At 47.7% G+C, this 16,572-nt stretch overlaps 1 protein-coding gene across 11 annotated transcripts in view; it reads left to right on the top strand.

The window, feature by feature from the left end:
• Positions 1-16,572, top strand: part of ADD1 (adducin 1) — an 86,790-nt gene that overhangs the window by 65,821 nt on the left and 4,397 nt on the right. For 7 of the 11 annotated variants that reach the window (XM_023206805.2, XM_023206809.2, XM_023206807.1 and 4 more), the window contains exons 13-14: positions 589-681; positions 6,082-6,238. In XM_023206805.2, coding sequence (XP_023062573.1) covers positions 589-681; positions 6,082-6,238 — 250 coding nt within the window. The remainder of the gene's footprint in view (positions 1-588; positions 682-6,081; positions 6,239-16,572) is intronic. The other 4 variants (XM_023206808.1, XM_023206810.2, XM_023206815.2 and 1 more) reach the window with 1 other exon arrangement.

Genomic DNA, 16,572 nt, shown 5'->3' with positions numbered 1-16,572 from the left:
TAGTCCAGGCACTTTTCCTTGAGTTCTAGATGGAGCGAGCATGCTGAGGGCTGTGTCCACCCGTCTGGTCCCCGCCCCTTGTAATGCATGCATATATGAGGGTGGCACATACACCACCAGCTTTGGGGCTTAGATTTGGCCCGGGTTCAGCAGCATTCTGTGTAAGGTGCTAGGAGAGGGCGGGTTTAAGGGACTCTTGTTATGGTACATATTGCTGTCTGCAACAAAGTGCTGCTTGGGTTGCAGAGGGCTGGGTGCCTGTAAATGTGGTGCACATTCACACACATTTCTACAAAATGACTCTACCTTGTGGCATTGAAGATAATTGTGTAAGTAATTATCTCTGAAAACTAATATGCCACCTAATGCTTTAACACCTGACTCTGCAGGGGTAGACGATTGTTGGATTTGGCCAGCCGTGGTCCTGGTTTCGTGTTCAGTGTCTGCACGTCCCGCCATCATCACCGCCACATTTACTGTTGACAGCTGTCCCTGCTGCATGCTCTTAGCCAGCTCCATCCTGTGCTCTCAGCTGATATTTCACAGGCTGGGCCTGGTGTGCTCTGGTGACTCAGTTTACTGTTTCAGGATGCACCTCTCTCTGACTGTACGGAAACTATCGAAGGGCTCGAGCTTACAGAGCAGACCTTTAGTCCCGCTAAATCTCTCTCTTTTAGAAAGGTACTCACCGCCCTGTCCTCACTACCTGTCTATGCGCCTTGCTCCCCTCCCCTCCCGCTTCCCTGTCTCCTCTCTTCAGGCATTGTCTTAGTTACTGAAGTAGCTTCAAATGGCTCTTTAAACTGTTTATGAGATTGTACAGAAGGTTCTGTTCTACCTGCTCGATTCTTTAATTAAAACACTTGGTATGAGGTGTGATAACAATCTCCAGCATTCGAAGTTGTTGCTGAGAAATGGCCAGTCTGAGCGATATGGTGCATTTCCGCAGTTACGCATGGGACTTTGCCTTCTCCACGATGCTGACTGCAGACGGGCTCTTCTGGGCAGTCTGTTGCTGTTGGCAGCGGCCACTCCTGAGTGCCCTTCCACCCTCGCTGGTTCAGCTTTGACTGTAAATGTCATGAATGTAGCCACTGGAGGTCATATCATTGAAAGATGTCATTTCAGAGGAATGGGAATTCAGACAGTCTTTGTCAGCCCTTGTTGATAAAATGTATTTATTTACCTCAAAAATCAGCCCTAAATAACATCTTTAAATGCCGCAGAGCAGAAAGACTTAGGAGAGTTTGAAACCCCACATCGTAATTTCCCTCTGTGCATGCGTATCTAGTGTGTGCAGTAGGTGGAAGATCTGTCTGAACCCACCCACATAGAAGGAAACCTTCCCTAAGCATTAGGCTGCTAGTGTGCAGGAGCTGCTGCCCTGGGCAGAAAGTGCCTGACCGCATGGTTGAGTCTTAGCTGAGAGGCATGGTTATATTCTTGTCAAAGGAAATTTCCAGAACCATCTCTTTCACTTGACACACCTTCATTGAGACGCACATGTCACTTTAGTGGTGTTCCGGTTCCCATATAGAAGCGGGTTTGTAGCAAAGATTCTGTAATCCCTGCTAATAACGTTATTTTGCATATTTACTTACTAATTCCACAGGTCCTGTTTTTCCCTGTGCTTAGAGCGTACTTCCGGCTGCCATTCTTGGAAGAACTTCTCAGAGCAGGGGAGAAAGATGACTCTGCCTATTGCTTGTTTTTCATCTTTTGGCACTTTGTTACTGTCTTGTCAGTTATTCTTTCTCTCAGGTGTGTGAGGGCTGTGCAGGCCATGAGCCCAGCTGGCCTCCTGTGTAGAGCCCACATGAGGGCAGCACTGAGGACCTTGTTAGGGCTCTCCAGAAAGCAGCCTGGGTCGCCGTGTTCAACCACCAGTTACAGCTTTGTGTGCTCTGTCCCAGTGGTATTCAGATGTGGGTGTGTGTCACAGTCACCCGGGTGGTTCCTGAACGACAGAGGTAGGGTCTCTACCTTCTGAACACCATGCTCGCTGCGAATGCTGCATCCAGGTGTACTTAGCAGAGAATACCACTGTACACTGACCCCACAGGAGGAGAGGTTGGCCCCCTGGACAGAAATCTTTGTTCCAGCTTTATGTTTTCTCTGCCTCCTTGTATCTGAAGTTCACTTTTGCACCCTTGGTCTTTATCCCACATTGGCTAAAATACCCTCTTTTTGGTGAGAATGTGCTTTGGCTCCATGGGAGTCCTTTACTGGGCGATTGTTCCACTTCCTTTCATGTGAACCTCAAAGCACAGACAGTCTTGCTCCTTTTGGAACATGGCGCTGCATGTTAAGAAGTTGAATTTCTCCTTGACCAAGCAAGGAGGACTGTGTCCTACACACTCCCCTCCCCAGTGCGGCGAGCACATAGAAGCCTGCTTCCCGTCTGAGAACCTGAGGAATGGGTATTTGGGACTTAGGGAGCTGGGGATTTGCTGGAAAGGACTTTCCTTTGCCTTCCATTTCTCCCTCACTGGCGATGGCCATTCCCACAGTGCAAGTGTTGCCTTCTGACAGAAGAAGGGACAGTGAGTCAGAGTTCAAACAGGAGTTCTAAGCCCAGCCGAAGGCTGTGTTGACTTCCCTTTGGGTGTCATAACATGTAACCTGAAATACATATACATATATATGTATTTTTTGAGACAGGGTCTCACTGTGTTGTCCAGGCTGGAGTGTGGTTGGGCTATCTTGGCTCACTGCAACCTCTGCTTCGCAGGCTCAAGCAATCCTCCTTCCTCCCACCTCAGCCTCCTGAGTAGCTGAGACTCCAGGTACACATCACCACACCTGGCTAATTTTTGTATTTTTTTTGTAGAGACTGGGTTTGGCCATATTGCCCAGGCTGGTCTCAAACTCCTGAGCTCAAGCAGTCCACCTGACTCAGTCTCCCAAAATGCTGGGATTTTAGGGTGTGAGCCACCTCATCCGGCATAACCTGAAATAATTTTGGCTGCCTTCTGGATTCAATTTTAAGTGACATGAAGGATTAGAGATGAAGATGTGTGTCTACACTGCAAGCTGTCCAGCCCAGGGAAGGACTCTGTGTTCCCATGTGCACCTCACCGGGGGCTGTTCCCGGCCACCCTTCATGCTGTGTGGTAGAAATGCAGAGGGGCAGTAAGCTCAGCCCTCGGTTCTCTCACTGACCTGTGTTGAGCACCTAACCTGTGCATGGTCTAGCACTGGGAATGCCAGTCCAGATCCAAGTCGGCCCTGCTTGTAGATGAAAACCTGATGCTTAGAGAGGTCAGCCACTAGCACAGTTTGCACAACCTCAGGCGGAGCTGTTGTTCCACCCAGGCTGCCTCAGTCAAGTACAGAAAGTGTTACTGGGCCTGTGTTTTGCCTTAGAGCCTTGTCAGGTGACAGGGAGGTGAGGGGAGTGGCAGGAAGGGAAGCTAGGTACATCCTGGTTTCCTGCCTGGGTTGTCCATGAGTGGCTATGTTTCTCTGCATCTCAGTCATTGCCCTGTGTCCTTTCTTGCAGAGGAATGTGATTCTCTGTTCCTGTAACTGGTCTTGACAGCAGCTTGGCCCTTAGCTGTGGTCTTTGGAGGAGGGCGCTCTCCAGCACTGGAGGCAGGGACCTGCTGCGCTGTGCCTCGGGCTTCAGCTGTCTCAGTATGAGGGAGCCCCGCTTGTCCTTTGGGGCATCAAAATTGGGAACAAGGGCTTTGGTGTCTCTGGTGCCAGTGGATTTTTATTTTTATTTTGAGACAGCATCTTACTCTGTGGCCCAGCCTGGAGTACAGTGGTGCAATCATGGCTCACTGCAGCCTCTACCTCTCAGGCCAAAGGAATCCTCCCACCTCAGCCTCCTCAGTAGCTGGACTACAGGTGCATGCTACCACACCTGGCTAATTTTTAAATTTTTTGTAGAGACAAGGTCTCACTATGTTACCCAGGCTGGTCTTGAACTCCTGGGCTCAAGCAATTCTTCTGTCTTGGCCTCCCAAACTGCTGGGATTATAGGCATGAGCTGTGGTGCCTGGCTGATAGTCGATTCTTTTTGTTTGTTTGTTTGAGACGGATCCTTGCTCTCTCGCCCAGGTTGCAGTGCGGTGGCACAATCTCGGCTCACCTCAACCTCTGCCTCCCGTGTTCAAGTGATACTTTTCCCTCAGCCTCCCGAGTAACTGGGACTACAGGTGCCCACCACCACGCCTGGTTAATTTTTTTGTATTTTTAGTAGAGATGGGGTTTCGCTGTGTTGGCCAGGGTGGTCTTGAACTCCTGACCTCAGGTGATCCACCCGCCTCAGGTTCCCAAAGTGCTGGGATTATAGGTGTGAGCCACTGTGCCTGGCCTGATAGTTGATTCTTGATATTTGATTCCTTTACTGATTTTTAACCATTTGATTGAAATGAACTTAAGCATTTCTCTTGTGTCACCTTCTCATTTCATTGGCAGTGATATCAGGATGCAGGTGCAGCCAGCCAAACTGCCTTTGCTGGGATACCGTCTCTAGGGTACCATCGTGTGAGGGCTCTTAGCAGTGGACAGCCCAGCCGGTCCTCCTTCAGATAGTGAGGCAGGCCTCTGGTCAGGGAAAGACTTGGCTCAGGCCACAGAGCTAACACATGGCAGACAGGACTCAGTTTCCTGTCTTGGTGAGGTAGGGCAATTTCTTAACGAAAAGTCAATGGGCCTCGAGTCAGACCTGGTTCAGAAGAGGGTTCCCCTTGACCTGTTGACTGTGGAGAGTCTCCAGGCTCCCGGGCAAAGGTTGCCTATTCCAGCAGTCCATCTGTCCCTCCCGGGGTTCTGGGCTCTGGGCTCTGTGTCACTAGTCAGCACCGGGTACGCAGCATGCTAGTTGGTAACCCCTCAGCCCATCCCTGTCAGTCCAGGCTCCCCCGTCTCTGCTTGAGGAGCAGTCGGCCCTGGTGAGTTGAATTTCCCAAGTCAGCCCTGCTAGGACACTCACTATCTCTGGTTTTCACCCCTCACTGAGAGGAACACTAAAGGACCAGGCCTGGCATCCAAAGAATTGTGGATTCTCCTGTTTTTATTTGGTTTTGGAAGCTGTCATTCAGTCATGTGCATGTGTGTAAGTGCTGGGTAACTGTCTTAGAAGAAGTGAGCTCCAGGGTAGCCGGGTGTGGTGGCGGGCACCTGTAGTCCCAGCTACTCGGGAGGCTGAAGCAGGAGAATGGCGTGAGCCCGGGAGGTGGAGCTTGCCATGAGCTGAGATTGCGCCACTGCACTCCAGCCTGGGCGACAGTGCGAGACTCTGTCTCAAAAAAAAAAAAAAGAAAAGAGCTCCAGGGAATTGGGGGACATTTTCCTGCCCCTGGTCCAATCAGGCTGCACTGTGGGCACAGCACTGTGCTGGGGCAGGTGGCTGTGAGTGGACCTCACCCCCGACACCCACCCGGCCCACTGTGTTGGCCTCAGGCTCCCTCCTGCTTTAAGATTGGTGTGATCTGTGAGCCGCCTTTGTGCTTCGCTTTGCTTTCTTCTTTTTTTCTTTGGTACAAATGTTCAGTTTTCCAAATTCCTCAGCTAAACACTGGTGTCTTGGGACATTTTGTTATCTCTGAATGTTTTGGGATAAATTCCAGGAACTAGTTATAAACTAACCATAGTCAAAAGAACAGAACTTACCTGTGCTCTTAGAATATAAGCAAAGCTCTGAGCATGCCTTATGCTGAGTCTTGTAGCTTGTGACAGTTTCTGATGTCATGAGGAAAAGTTACTGACTTTTAAACAGTAACGGGAAAGGGCCTCTTCCCCTTCTGTTCGACAGAGAGGAGTAGCGGGCACCCTCCCTGAGGTGCTCTGTGCTCTTGGGTCTGCATTGGGCTTTTGCTTCTGAAACCTGGAAGGCTCTGTAAGATTTCTTCTGCGGTTAATGTCTGTTCATCGTGGCACTGACCTGTGTTTCCATTATCTACCACTGAAGGCTGCAGCTCAGCTTAGGCCTCGGGCCCATGGCAGTGCAGTCTCAGGGGTGTCTGCTCCTGGAAAGCCTCCTGTCCCCGCCCTGCCTGTAGCCTGCCTGGGAGGAGGGAGAGTCCCCGCTGGACTGGGCTCTCGCAGACCAGACATGCCTTTCATCCACAGGGAGAGCTGGTGACGGCCTCCAAGGCAATCATTGAGAAGGAGTACCAGCCCCACGTCATTGTGAGCACCACGGGCCCCAACCCCTTCACCACGCTCACAGACCGCGAGCTGGAGGAGTACCGCAGGGAGGTGGAGCGGAAGCAGAAGGGCTCTGAAGGTGAGTGCTTGTGGTCCTGGGCACTGCCACTCCAGGAGGTGAAAGTGCCCTGGGAGCTTCTCTGTGGTCCAGGTGCTGGCTGTGGGTGGTGATAAGAATAGTCACATGCATCAAAGTCAAACCAGAACTTTATCCAGTACTCATTTTCAACCTAGTCACTCAGGCCAGAATGGAAGAAATTGCAGGCCAGGTGTGGTGGCTCACGCCTTTAATCCCAGCACTTTGGGAGGCCGAGGCAGGTGGATCACCTGAGGTCAGGAGTTCGAGACCAGCCTGACAAACATGGAGAAACCCCATGTCTACTAAAAATACAAAATTAGCCAGGTGTGGTGGTGTATGCCTGTAATCCCAGCTGCTACTCGGGAGGCTGAGTCAGGAGAATCACGTGAACCCGGGAGGCGGAGGTTGCGGTGAGCTGAGATCACACCGTTGCACTCCAGCCTGGGCAACGAGAGAGAAACTCCCATCTCAATTAAAAAAAAAAAAAAATTGCCAAGTTAGGTGCACTTGTGAGTGGCCCTGGCTAGGAGGGAGACGTGTGTAAATGACAATGTGGAGGACTAGTGGGGGCCACTCACAAGTGTCTGCATGCCGTACTAAGATACGCCAGGGCCCCTCTGCCAAAACAAGGCTGACCCTGAAGATGTCCTGCTGTGGTCCCATCCAACGGCTGTGATGAAGGTGGGGTGAGAGGAGACAGCAGGAGTGAGGGCAGCCCACAGAGCTCCCGGCTGGAAGGCCTTGGTCCTTCTCCCAGGGGGTTTCTATCCGTATGGAGTGACCAGAACACTGACAAAAGAATTCATTCATTTGGATCAGTTAGCGGGAAAGCCAGCATGCATATGATGATGATGATTTTTGAGATGAAGTCTCACTCTGTCTCCAGGCTGGAGTGCAGTGGCATGATCTCGGCTCACTGCAACCTCTGCCTCCCGGGTTCAAGCGATTCTCCTGCCTCAACCTTCTGAGTAGCTGGGACTACAGGCTGCACGCCACCACGCCCAGCTCATTTTTGTATTTTTAGTAGAGATGGGGTTTCACCATGTTGGCCAGGATGGTCTCAATATCTTAAACTTGTGATCCACCTGCCTCGGCCTCCCAAAGTGCTGGGATTATAGGCATGAGCCACCGTGCCCAGCCCTGAATATCTTTTTTAAGAGACATTTGTCTTTCTCTCTCTCTTTTTAAATTAATTATATTTTAAGTTTTGGGAGACATATACAGAACGTGCAGGTTTGTTACATAGGTATACACGTGCCATGGTGGTTTGCTGCACCCATCAACCCATCATCTACATTTGGTATTTCTCCTAATGCTATCCTTCCCCTAGCCCCACACCCCTGACAGGCCCTGGTGTGTGATGTTCCCTTTCCTGTGTCCATGTGTTCTCATTGTTCAACTCCCACTTTTGAGTGAGAACATGTGGTGTTTGGTTTTCTGTTCCTGTGTTGGCTGAGAATGATGGTTTCTAGCTTCATCCATGTCCCTGCAAAGGACATGAACTCATCCTTTTTTATGACTGCATAGTATTCCTTGGTGTGTATGTGCCACATTTTCTTTATCCAGTCTATCACTGATGGGCATTTGGGTTGGTTCCAAGTCTTTGGTATCGTGCATAGTGGTGCAGTACACATATGTGTGCGTATGTCTTTATAGTAGAATGTTTATAATCCTTTGGATATATACCCAATAACGGGATTGCTGGGTCAAATGATATTTCTGGTTCTAGATCCTTGAGGAATCACCACACTGTCTTCCACAATGGTTGAACTAATTTACACTCCCACCAACAGTGTAAAAGCGTTCCTGTTTCTCCACATCCTCTCCAGCTTCTGTTGTTTCCTGACTTTTTAATGATTGCCATTGTAACTGGTGTGAGATGGTATCTCATTGTGGTTTTGATTTGCATTTCTCTAATGACCAGTGATGATGAGCTTTTATTCCTATGTTTGTTGGCCACATAAATGTCTTCTTTTGAGAAGCGTCTGTTTATATCCTTCACCCGCTTTTTGATGGGGTTGTTTGTTTTCTTGTAAATTTGTTTAAGTTCCTTGTAGATCCTGGATATCAGCCCTTTGTCAGATGGATAGATTGCAAAAATTTTCTCCCGTTCTGTAGGTTCCCTTTTCACTCTGATGATAGTTTCTTCTGGTGTGCAGAAGCTCTTTAGTTTAATTAGATCCCATTTGTCAATTTTGGCTTTTGTTGCCATTGCTTTTGGTGTTTTAGTCATGAAGTCTTTGCCCATGCCTGTGTCCTGAATGGTATTGCCTAGGTTTTCTTCTAGGGTTTTTATGGTTTTAGGTCTTATGTTTAACCCACCTTGAGTTAATTTTTGTGTAAGATGTAAGGAAGGTGTCCAGTTTCACTTTTCTGCATATGGCTAGCCAGTTTTCTTAACACCATTTGTTTAATAGGGAATCCTTTTCCCATTGCTTGTTTTTGTCCAATTTGTCAAAGATCAGATGGTTGTAGAGGTGTGACGTTATTTCTGAGGCCTCTGTTCTGTTCTATTGGTCGATATATCTGTTTTGGTACCAGTACCATGCTGTTTTGGTTACTGTAGCCTTGTAGTATGGTTTTAAGTCAGGTAGTGTGATGCCTACAGCTTTGTTCTTTTTGCTTAGCATTGTCTTGGCCATACACGCTTTTTTGGTTCCATATGAAATTTAAAGTAGTTTTTTCTAATTCTGTGAAGAAAGTCAGTGGTAGCTGGATGGGCATAGCATTGAATCTATGAATTACTTTGGGCAGTATGGCCATTTTCACAATATTGATTCTTCGTATCCATGAGCATGGAATGTTTTTCTTTTTGTTTGTGTGCTCTCTTATTTCCTTGAGCAGTGGTTTGTAGTTCTACTTGAAGAGGTCCTTCACATCCCTTGTAAGTTGTATTCCCAGGTATTTTATTCTCTTTGTAGCAATTGTGAATGGGAATTCACTCATGATTTGGCTCTTTGTCAATTATTGGTGTATAGGAATGCTTGTGATTTTTGCACATTGATTTTGTATCCTGAGACTTTGCTGAAGTTGCTTATCAGCTTAAGGAGGTTTTGGGCTGAGATGATAGGGTTTTCTAAATATACAATCATGTCATCTGCAAACAGAGACAATTTGACTTCCTGTTTTCCTATTTGAATACGCTTTATTTCTTTCTCTTGCCTGATTGCCCTGGCCAGAACTTCTAATACTGTGTTGAATAGGAGTGATGAGAGAGGGCATCCATGTCCTGTGCCAGTTTTTAAAGGGAATGCTTCCAGCCTTTGCCCATTCAGTACGATATTGGCTGTGGGTTTGTCATAAATAGCTCTTAATACCTAGTTTATTGAGAGTTTTTAGCATGAGGGGATGTTGAATTTTATTGAAGGCCTTTTCTGCATCTATTGAGATGATCATGTGGTTTTTGTCGTTAGTTCTGTTTATACGATGGATTATGTTTATTGATTTGCATATGGTTTTTTTGTTGTTGATTTTTTTTTTTTTTTTTTTCTGAGACAGAGTCTCCCTCTGTTACCCAAGCTGGAGTGCAGTGGTGCAATCTTGGCTCACTGCAACCTCTGCCTCCTGGATTCAAGCCTCAGCCTCCTGAGTACTTGAGACTACAGACGCATGCCACCACACCCAGCTAGTTTTTGTGTTTTTATTAGAGACAGGGTTTCACTGTGTTGGCCAGGATGGTCTTGATCTCCTGACCTCATGATCCACCTGCCTCGGCCTCCCAAAGTGCTGGGATTACAGGCGTGAGCCACTGCGCCTGGCTGATTGTGTATGTTGAACCAGCCTTGCATCCCAGGGATGAAGCCGACTTGATTGTGGTGGATAAGCTTTTTGATGTGCTGCTGGATTCAGTTTGCCAGTATTTTATTGAGGATTTTCGCATTGATGTTCATCAGGGATATTGGCCTGAAATTTTCTTTTTTTGTTGTGTCTCTGCCAGGTTTTGGTATCAGGATGATGCTGGCCTCATAGAACGAGTTAGGGAGGAGTCCCTCTTTTTCTGTTGTCTGGAACAGTTTCAGAAGGAATGGTGCCTACCAGCTCCTCCTTGTACCTCTGGTAGAATTTGGCTGTGAATCTGTATGGTCCTGGGCTTTTTTTGGTTGGTAGGCTATTTATTACTACCTCAATTTCAGAGCTCATTACTGGTCTGTTCAGGGATTTGACTTCCTCCTGGTCCAGTCTTGGGAGGGTGTATGTATCCAGGAATTTATTCATTTCTTCTAGATTTTCTAGTTTATTTGTGTAGAGGTGTTTATAGTATTCTCTGATGGTAGTTTGTATTTCTGTGGGATCAGTGGTGATCTCCCGTTTATCATTTTTTGTGTCTATTTGATTCTTCTCTTTATTGTGTCTATTTGATTCTTCTCTCTTTTCTTCTTTATTAGTCTGGCTAATTATCAGTCTTTTCAAAAAACCAGCTCCTGGATTCAGTGATTTTTTTGAAGGCTTTTTTTGTGTCTCTCTCCTTTGGTTCTGCTCTGATCTTAGTCATTTCTTATCTTCTGCTAGCTTTTGAATTTGTTTGCTCTTTCTTCTCTAGTTCTTTTAATTATGATGTTAGGGTGTCGATTTTAGGCCTTTCCTGTTTTCTCCTGTGGGCATTTAGTGCTATAAATTTCCCTCTGAACACTGCTTTAGCTGTGTCCCACAGATTCTGGTACGCTGTGTCTTTTTTCTCATTGTTTTCAAATAACTTATTTATTTCTGCCTGAATTTTGTTATTTACCCAGTAGTCATTCAGGAGCAGGCTGTTCAGTTTCCATGTAGTTATGCAGTTTTGAGTGAGTTTCTTAATCCTGAGTTCTAATTTGATTGCTCTGTGATCTGAGAGACAGTTTGTTATAATTTCTGTTCTTTTACATTTGCTGAGGAGTGTTTTACTTCCAATTATGTGGTCAATTTTAGAATAAGTGCAATGTGGTGCTGAGAAGAATGTATATTCTGTTGATTTGGGGTGGAGAGTTCTGTAGATGTCTATTAGGTCTGCTTGGTCCAGAGCTGAGTTCAAGTCCTGAATATCCTTGTTAATTTTCTGTCTTGTCGATCTAATATTGACAGTGGGGTGTTAAAATTTCCCTTTATTATTGTGTGGGAGTCTGAGTCTCTTTGTAGGTCTCTAAGAGCTTGCTTTATGAATCTGGGCACTCCTGTATTGGTTGCATGTATATTTAGGATAGTTAGCTCTTCTTGTTACATTGATCCCTTTACCATTAGATAATGCCCTTCTTTGTCTTCTTAAATTTTTGTTGGCTTAAAGTCTGTTTTATTAGAGACTAGAATTGCAACTCCTGCTTTTTTTTTTTTTGCTTTCCTTTTGCTTGGTAAATATTCTTCTATCCCTTTATTTTGAGCCTATGTGTGTCTTCACATATGAGATGGGTGTCCTGAATACAGCACACTGATGGGTCTTGACTCTTTATCCAATTTGCCAGTCTGTGTCTTTTAATTCGGGCATTTAGCCCGTTCACATATTAAGGTTAATATTGTTATGTGTGAATTCGATCCTGTCATTATGATGCTAGCTGGCTATTTTGCCCATTAGTTGATGCAGTTTCTTCATAGTGTTGATGGTCTTTACAATTTGGTATACTTTTGCGGTGGGTGGAACTGGTTTTTGCTTTCCATATTTAGTGCTTGCTTCAGGAGCTCTTGTAAGGCAGGCCTGATGGTGACAAAATCTCTCAGCATTTGCTTGTCTGTAAAGGAGTTTATTTCTCCTTCACTTATGAAGCTTAGTTTGGCTGGATATCAGATTCTGGGTTGAAAATTCTTTTAAGAATGTTGAATATTGGCCCCCACTCTCTTCTGGCTTGTGGGGTTTCTGCAGAGAGATCTGCTGTTAGTCTGATGGGCTTCCCTTTGTGGGTAACCTGACCTTTCTCTCTGACTGCCCTTAACATTTTTTCCTTCATTTCAACCTTGGGTGAATCTGATGATTATGTGTCTTGGGGTTGCTCTTCTCGAGGAGTATCTTTGTGGTAGTCTCCCTGTTTCCTGAATTTGAATGTTGGCCTGTCTTGCTAGGTTGGGGAAGTTCTCCTGGATAATACCCTGAAGAGTGTTTTCCAGCTTGGTTCCATTCTGCCTGTAATTTTCAGGCACCCCAATCAAATGTAGCTTTGATCTTTTCACATAGTCCTATATTTCTTGGAGGCTTTGTTCATTCCTTTTCATTCTTTATTCTTTAATCTTGTCTTTACACTTTATTTCATTAAGTTGATCTTCAATCTCTGATATCCTTTCTTCTGCTTGATTTATTCGGCTATTGTTACTTGTGTATGCTTCATGAAGTTCTCATGCTGTGTTTTTCAGCTCCATCAGGTCATTTATGTTCTTCTCTAAAGTGTTATTCTACTTAGCAATTCCTCTAACCTTATTTCAAGGTTCTTAGCTTCCTTGCATTGGGTTAGAACGTGCTCCTTTAGCTCAGAGGAGTTTGTTATTACCCATCTTCTGAAGCCTACTTCTGTCAATTCATCAAACTCATTCTCTGTCCAGTTTTGTTCCCTTGCTGGCGAGGAGCTGTGATCCTTTGGAGGAGAAGAGGCGTTCTGGTTTTTGAAATTTTCAGCCTTTTTGTGCTGGTTTTTCCTCATCTTTGTGGATTTATCTACCTTTGGTCTTTGATGTTGGTGACCTTCAGATGGCGTTTTCGTGTGAATGTCCTTTTTGTTGATGTTGATGCTATTCCTTTCTGTTAGTTTTCCTTCTGTCAGTCCCTCCTGCAGGTCTGCTGGAGTTTGCTGGAGGTGCACTCCAGACCCTGTTTGCCTGGGTATCACCAGCAGAGGCTGCAGAACAGCAAAGATTGCTGCCTGTCCCTTCTTCTGGAAGCTTCATCCCAGAGGGGCACCGCCAGATGCCAGCCGGAGCTCTCCTGTATGAGGTGTTGTCTGTCGACCCCTGCTGGGAGGTGTCTCTTGAGGAGGCAGTGTCTGTCCCTTAGCAGAGCTTGAGCACTGTGCTGGGAGATCCGCTGTTCTCTTCAGAGCCAGCAGGCAGTAACTTAACTCTGCTGAAGCTGTGTCCACAGCTGCCCCTTCCCCCAGGTGCTCTGTCCCAGGGAGATGGGGGTTTTATCTATAAGCCCCTGACAGGGGCTGCTGCCTTTCTTTCAGAGATGCCCTGCCCAGAGAGGAGGAATCTAGAGAGGCAGTCTGGCTACAGTGGCTTTGAGGAGCTGCGGTGGGCTCCGCCCAGTTCAGATTTCCTGGCAGCTTTGTTTACGCTGTGAGGGGAAAATGGCCTACTCAAGCCTCAGTAATGGTGGACACCTCTCCCCCTACCAAGCTCCAGCATCCCAAGTGGACTTCAGACTGCTGTGCTGGCAGCAAGAATTTCAAGCCAGTGGATCTTAGCTTGCTGGGCTCCATGGGGGTGGGATCTGCTGTGCAAGACTACTTGGCTCCCTGACTTCAGCCCCCTTTCCAGGGGAGTGAAGGGTTCTGTCTTGCTGGCATTCCAGCTGCCACTGGGGTATTAAAAAAGAACTCCTGCAGCTAGCTCAGCATCTGCCCAAATGGGTGACCAGTTTTGTGCTTGAAACCCAGGGCCCTGGTGGTGTAGGCAGCCAAGGGAATTCCCTGGTCTGTGGATTGCGAAGACCGTGGGAAAAGCATAGTATCAGCCGGAATGCACCATTTCTCAAGGCACAGTCCCTCACGGCTTCCCTTGGCTACAGGAGGGAGTTCCCTGACTCCTTGCACTTCCCGGGTAAGCAACACCCTACCCTGCTCCGGCTCGCCGTCTGTGGGCTGCACCCATGGTCTAACTAGTCCCAGTGAGATGAGCCAGGTACCTCAGTTGGAAGTGCAGAAACCACCCACCTTCTGGGTTGATCTCGCTGGGAGCTGCAGACCGCAGCTGTTCCTTTGGCCATGTTGACAGTCACCCCGACGTTTGTCTCTTTTACGAACACGGTATTTCTGTCTGTTGAAGCGTCACTGGGGAGAGACCTCCTTTACTTGGTTTGATTCTTAACACTCATTGTTGCTGAGCCATCGTGCTGGGCACATGCCCAGTGCTGTCGTGCGTACATCTCATCTCATTCCCAAAGTAACCCCGCAAGATCGGTCATTTTCCCCCAGTTAGAGCAGAGGAATAGGGGCTCAGACAGGGCGGCTCCCAAGAACGAGGTTGTGAATGGCTGAGCCCTGATTTGGACAAAAGCGCATTGCCTTCCTCACTGAGTCTTTGATCACAGCAGTCAGCCCCGGCCTCTGTGCAGGGGGATGCTCTGAATGTCCTTGCGGTGCTTGTTTGTAGGGCTTGGGGTTTCTGACAGAAATTCTCTTTCTCCATAAACCTTGAGGGTCTCCTGTGCAGGTGTGGTCACAGGCCTGAGGGTGAACATGCTGACTGCCCTGGCATGTGCCCAGGTCCCGTCAGGAGTGGCTGGTGCAGCCTGCACTTCTCTTGGTAGCTCACTGACAAAGGCGGTCAAAGATGGGGCAGTCTTACAATGCATAAAAATAAGCTGCTCAAGTTTCAGACCCTCATGGAGCAGGTGGTTTCAGATGTCAGGCTTTGAAAAGAAAATGTTGAGAACTAATGAGAGAAGCAGGTCTCCAATGCTTCTTCCTTGAGGGCTCGTGGGGATCAGCTGCTTTTCCTCCGAGCTCCCTGCTGCCAGCTCTCTTGTCCACTAGGCTCTAGGCAACCTTGGTGCTGGCACCAGGAAGAACCAGGGGCACAGGGTCTCCGCCAGCATCCTTAGGGCCATTAGCTTCAACTCAGGTTTTTACTGAAACCTCAGTGTGCTTCTCAGTCCTCTGGGGTCAGCCTTGCTGGAGCCCCTCGGTGTGTGGGACTGACTGTTGCCCTCCTGGACTGTAGTCATCCTGGGAACTAGGCATTCCTCCTGAGAGGACCTCCTAACCGGTTTTTGTCTTGTTCTAGACCAGCCACTGCATTACGTAGTTGTTACTGAAATTTGAGTTGCTGAATTGTTTTTCAGTGTTACACCGCTATTTACTGTTCAGGCCTTCACACACACCGGGCCCTGCTGCTGGTTGTCTCCCTCCAGTGAAGCTTTGAGCCATTGCTGTAATTACCTGCCTTAGAGCGAGAAGTAGAGGTGGTCAGCTTGAGCTGTGGGTCATGTGGCCTAATTCTAGTTTCTGTGCACACGTACACAGAGATGTGTCTGCCCTTTGGAGTCTCCTGGCATCTGAGTAACCTGGATTGTTTTTCAGTCAAACAAGATACCTGGAGTTCCCCCCTACCCGGTGTGATACTCCTTCAGCAGGGCTGTGATGGCAGCTGTGTGTGGATGGGGACAGCTCTGGCCATGCTCTGTGATCACAGAGCTGTTAGCAGGAGAACCCACAGGAGGTCTGATCCGGCCCTTGGCGTGGGCTGAGGGGAGTGTGTGCCACAGGTAAAATGCAGGCTGACTGCCGGAGGTCAGCACCTTTTCCTGGTTGAGGCTGTATGCTCACTCAGATAGGTGGTGTGGCGGCCTTTTTATGGGCGCCTGGCTTCTGCAAGGTAGCTGCCAACATGGTACTGGGGGAGGTGAGCCAGCTGTTAGAGTGGGAGCAGAGGCCCTGGGAGCTCAGAAGGGTAATGACAGCTGCTTGTTCAAAATGCAGATCTGCTGATTCAGAGCTATTAATCTAAACTTCTGAAACACAGACAGACATGAAAGGAGTTAGCATTGATTCATATTTTCCCTCAAACGAGAAGTAGACTTGGAATCCTTTTCTATATCCAGGATCCTAGTTCCTGCATTTTTCCCTCTGGTTCTTAATTAGCATTTTTCACTTTATAAAATAAAAATATGCATTACAGTTGCCAAGTTTAAATTATTGGGATAAAATGCCCTGCCACAGAATTAAAACCAAAATAATTGCTCATGTGATGTCCCTTGAGGTGCTGAGTGGGCTCAGGACCCTCCGCCACCTGCTTAGCAGGGAGAAGGCTGGGAGGGAGGGGCCGCCTACTCGCACAGGACAGCAGGGGACAGGCCAGGGCACACCATTTGAGTCCATCACAGAGCCAGCTCTGGCGGATTCTCTTTGGAATAAGAATAGAAATGAATTTTGTGTGGCCGGGCGCGGTGGCTCAAGCCTGTAATCCCAGCACTTTGGGAGGCCGAGACGGGCGGATCATGAGGTCAGGAGATCGAGACCATCCTGGCTAACACGGTGAAACCCCGTCTCTACTAAAAATACAAAAAACTAGCCGGGCGAGGTGGCAGGCGCCTGTAGTCCCAGCTACTCCGGAGGCTGAGGCAGGAGAATGGCGTAAAACCCGGGAGGCGGAGCTTGCAGTGAGCTGAGATCCGGCCACTGCACTCCAGCCCAGGAGACACAGCAAGACTCCGTCTCAAA

Source organism: Piliocolobus tephrosceles, chromosome 3, assembly GCF_002776525.5.
Source record: "Piliocolobus tephrosceles isolate RC106 chromosome 3, ASM277652v3, whole genome shotgun sequence".
Taxonomy (NCBI): Eukaryota; Metazoa; Chordata; class Mammalia; order Primates; family Cercopithecidae; genus Piliocolobus; species Piliocolobus tephrosceles.
The sequence above is the reverse complement of the archived record's forward strand: the minus strand, read 5'-3'. Positions and strand labels throughout refer to the sequence as shown.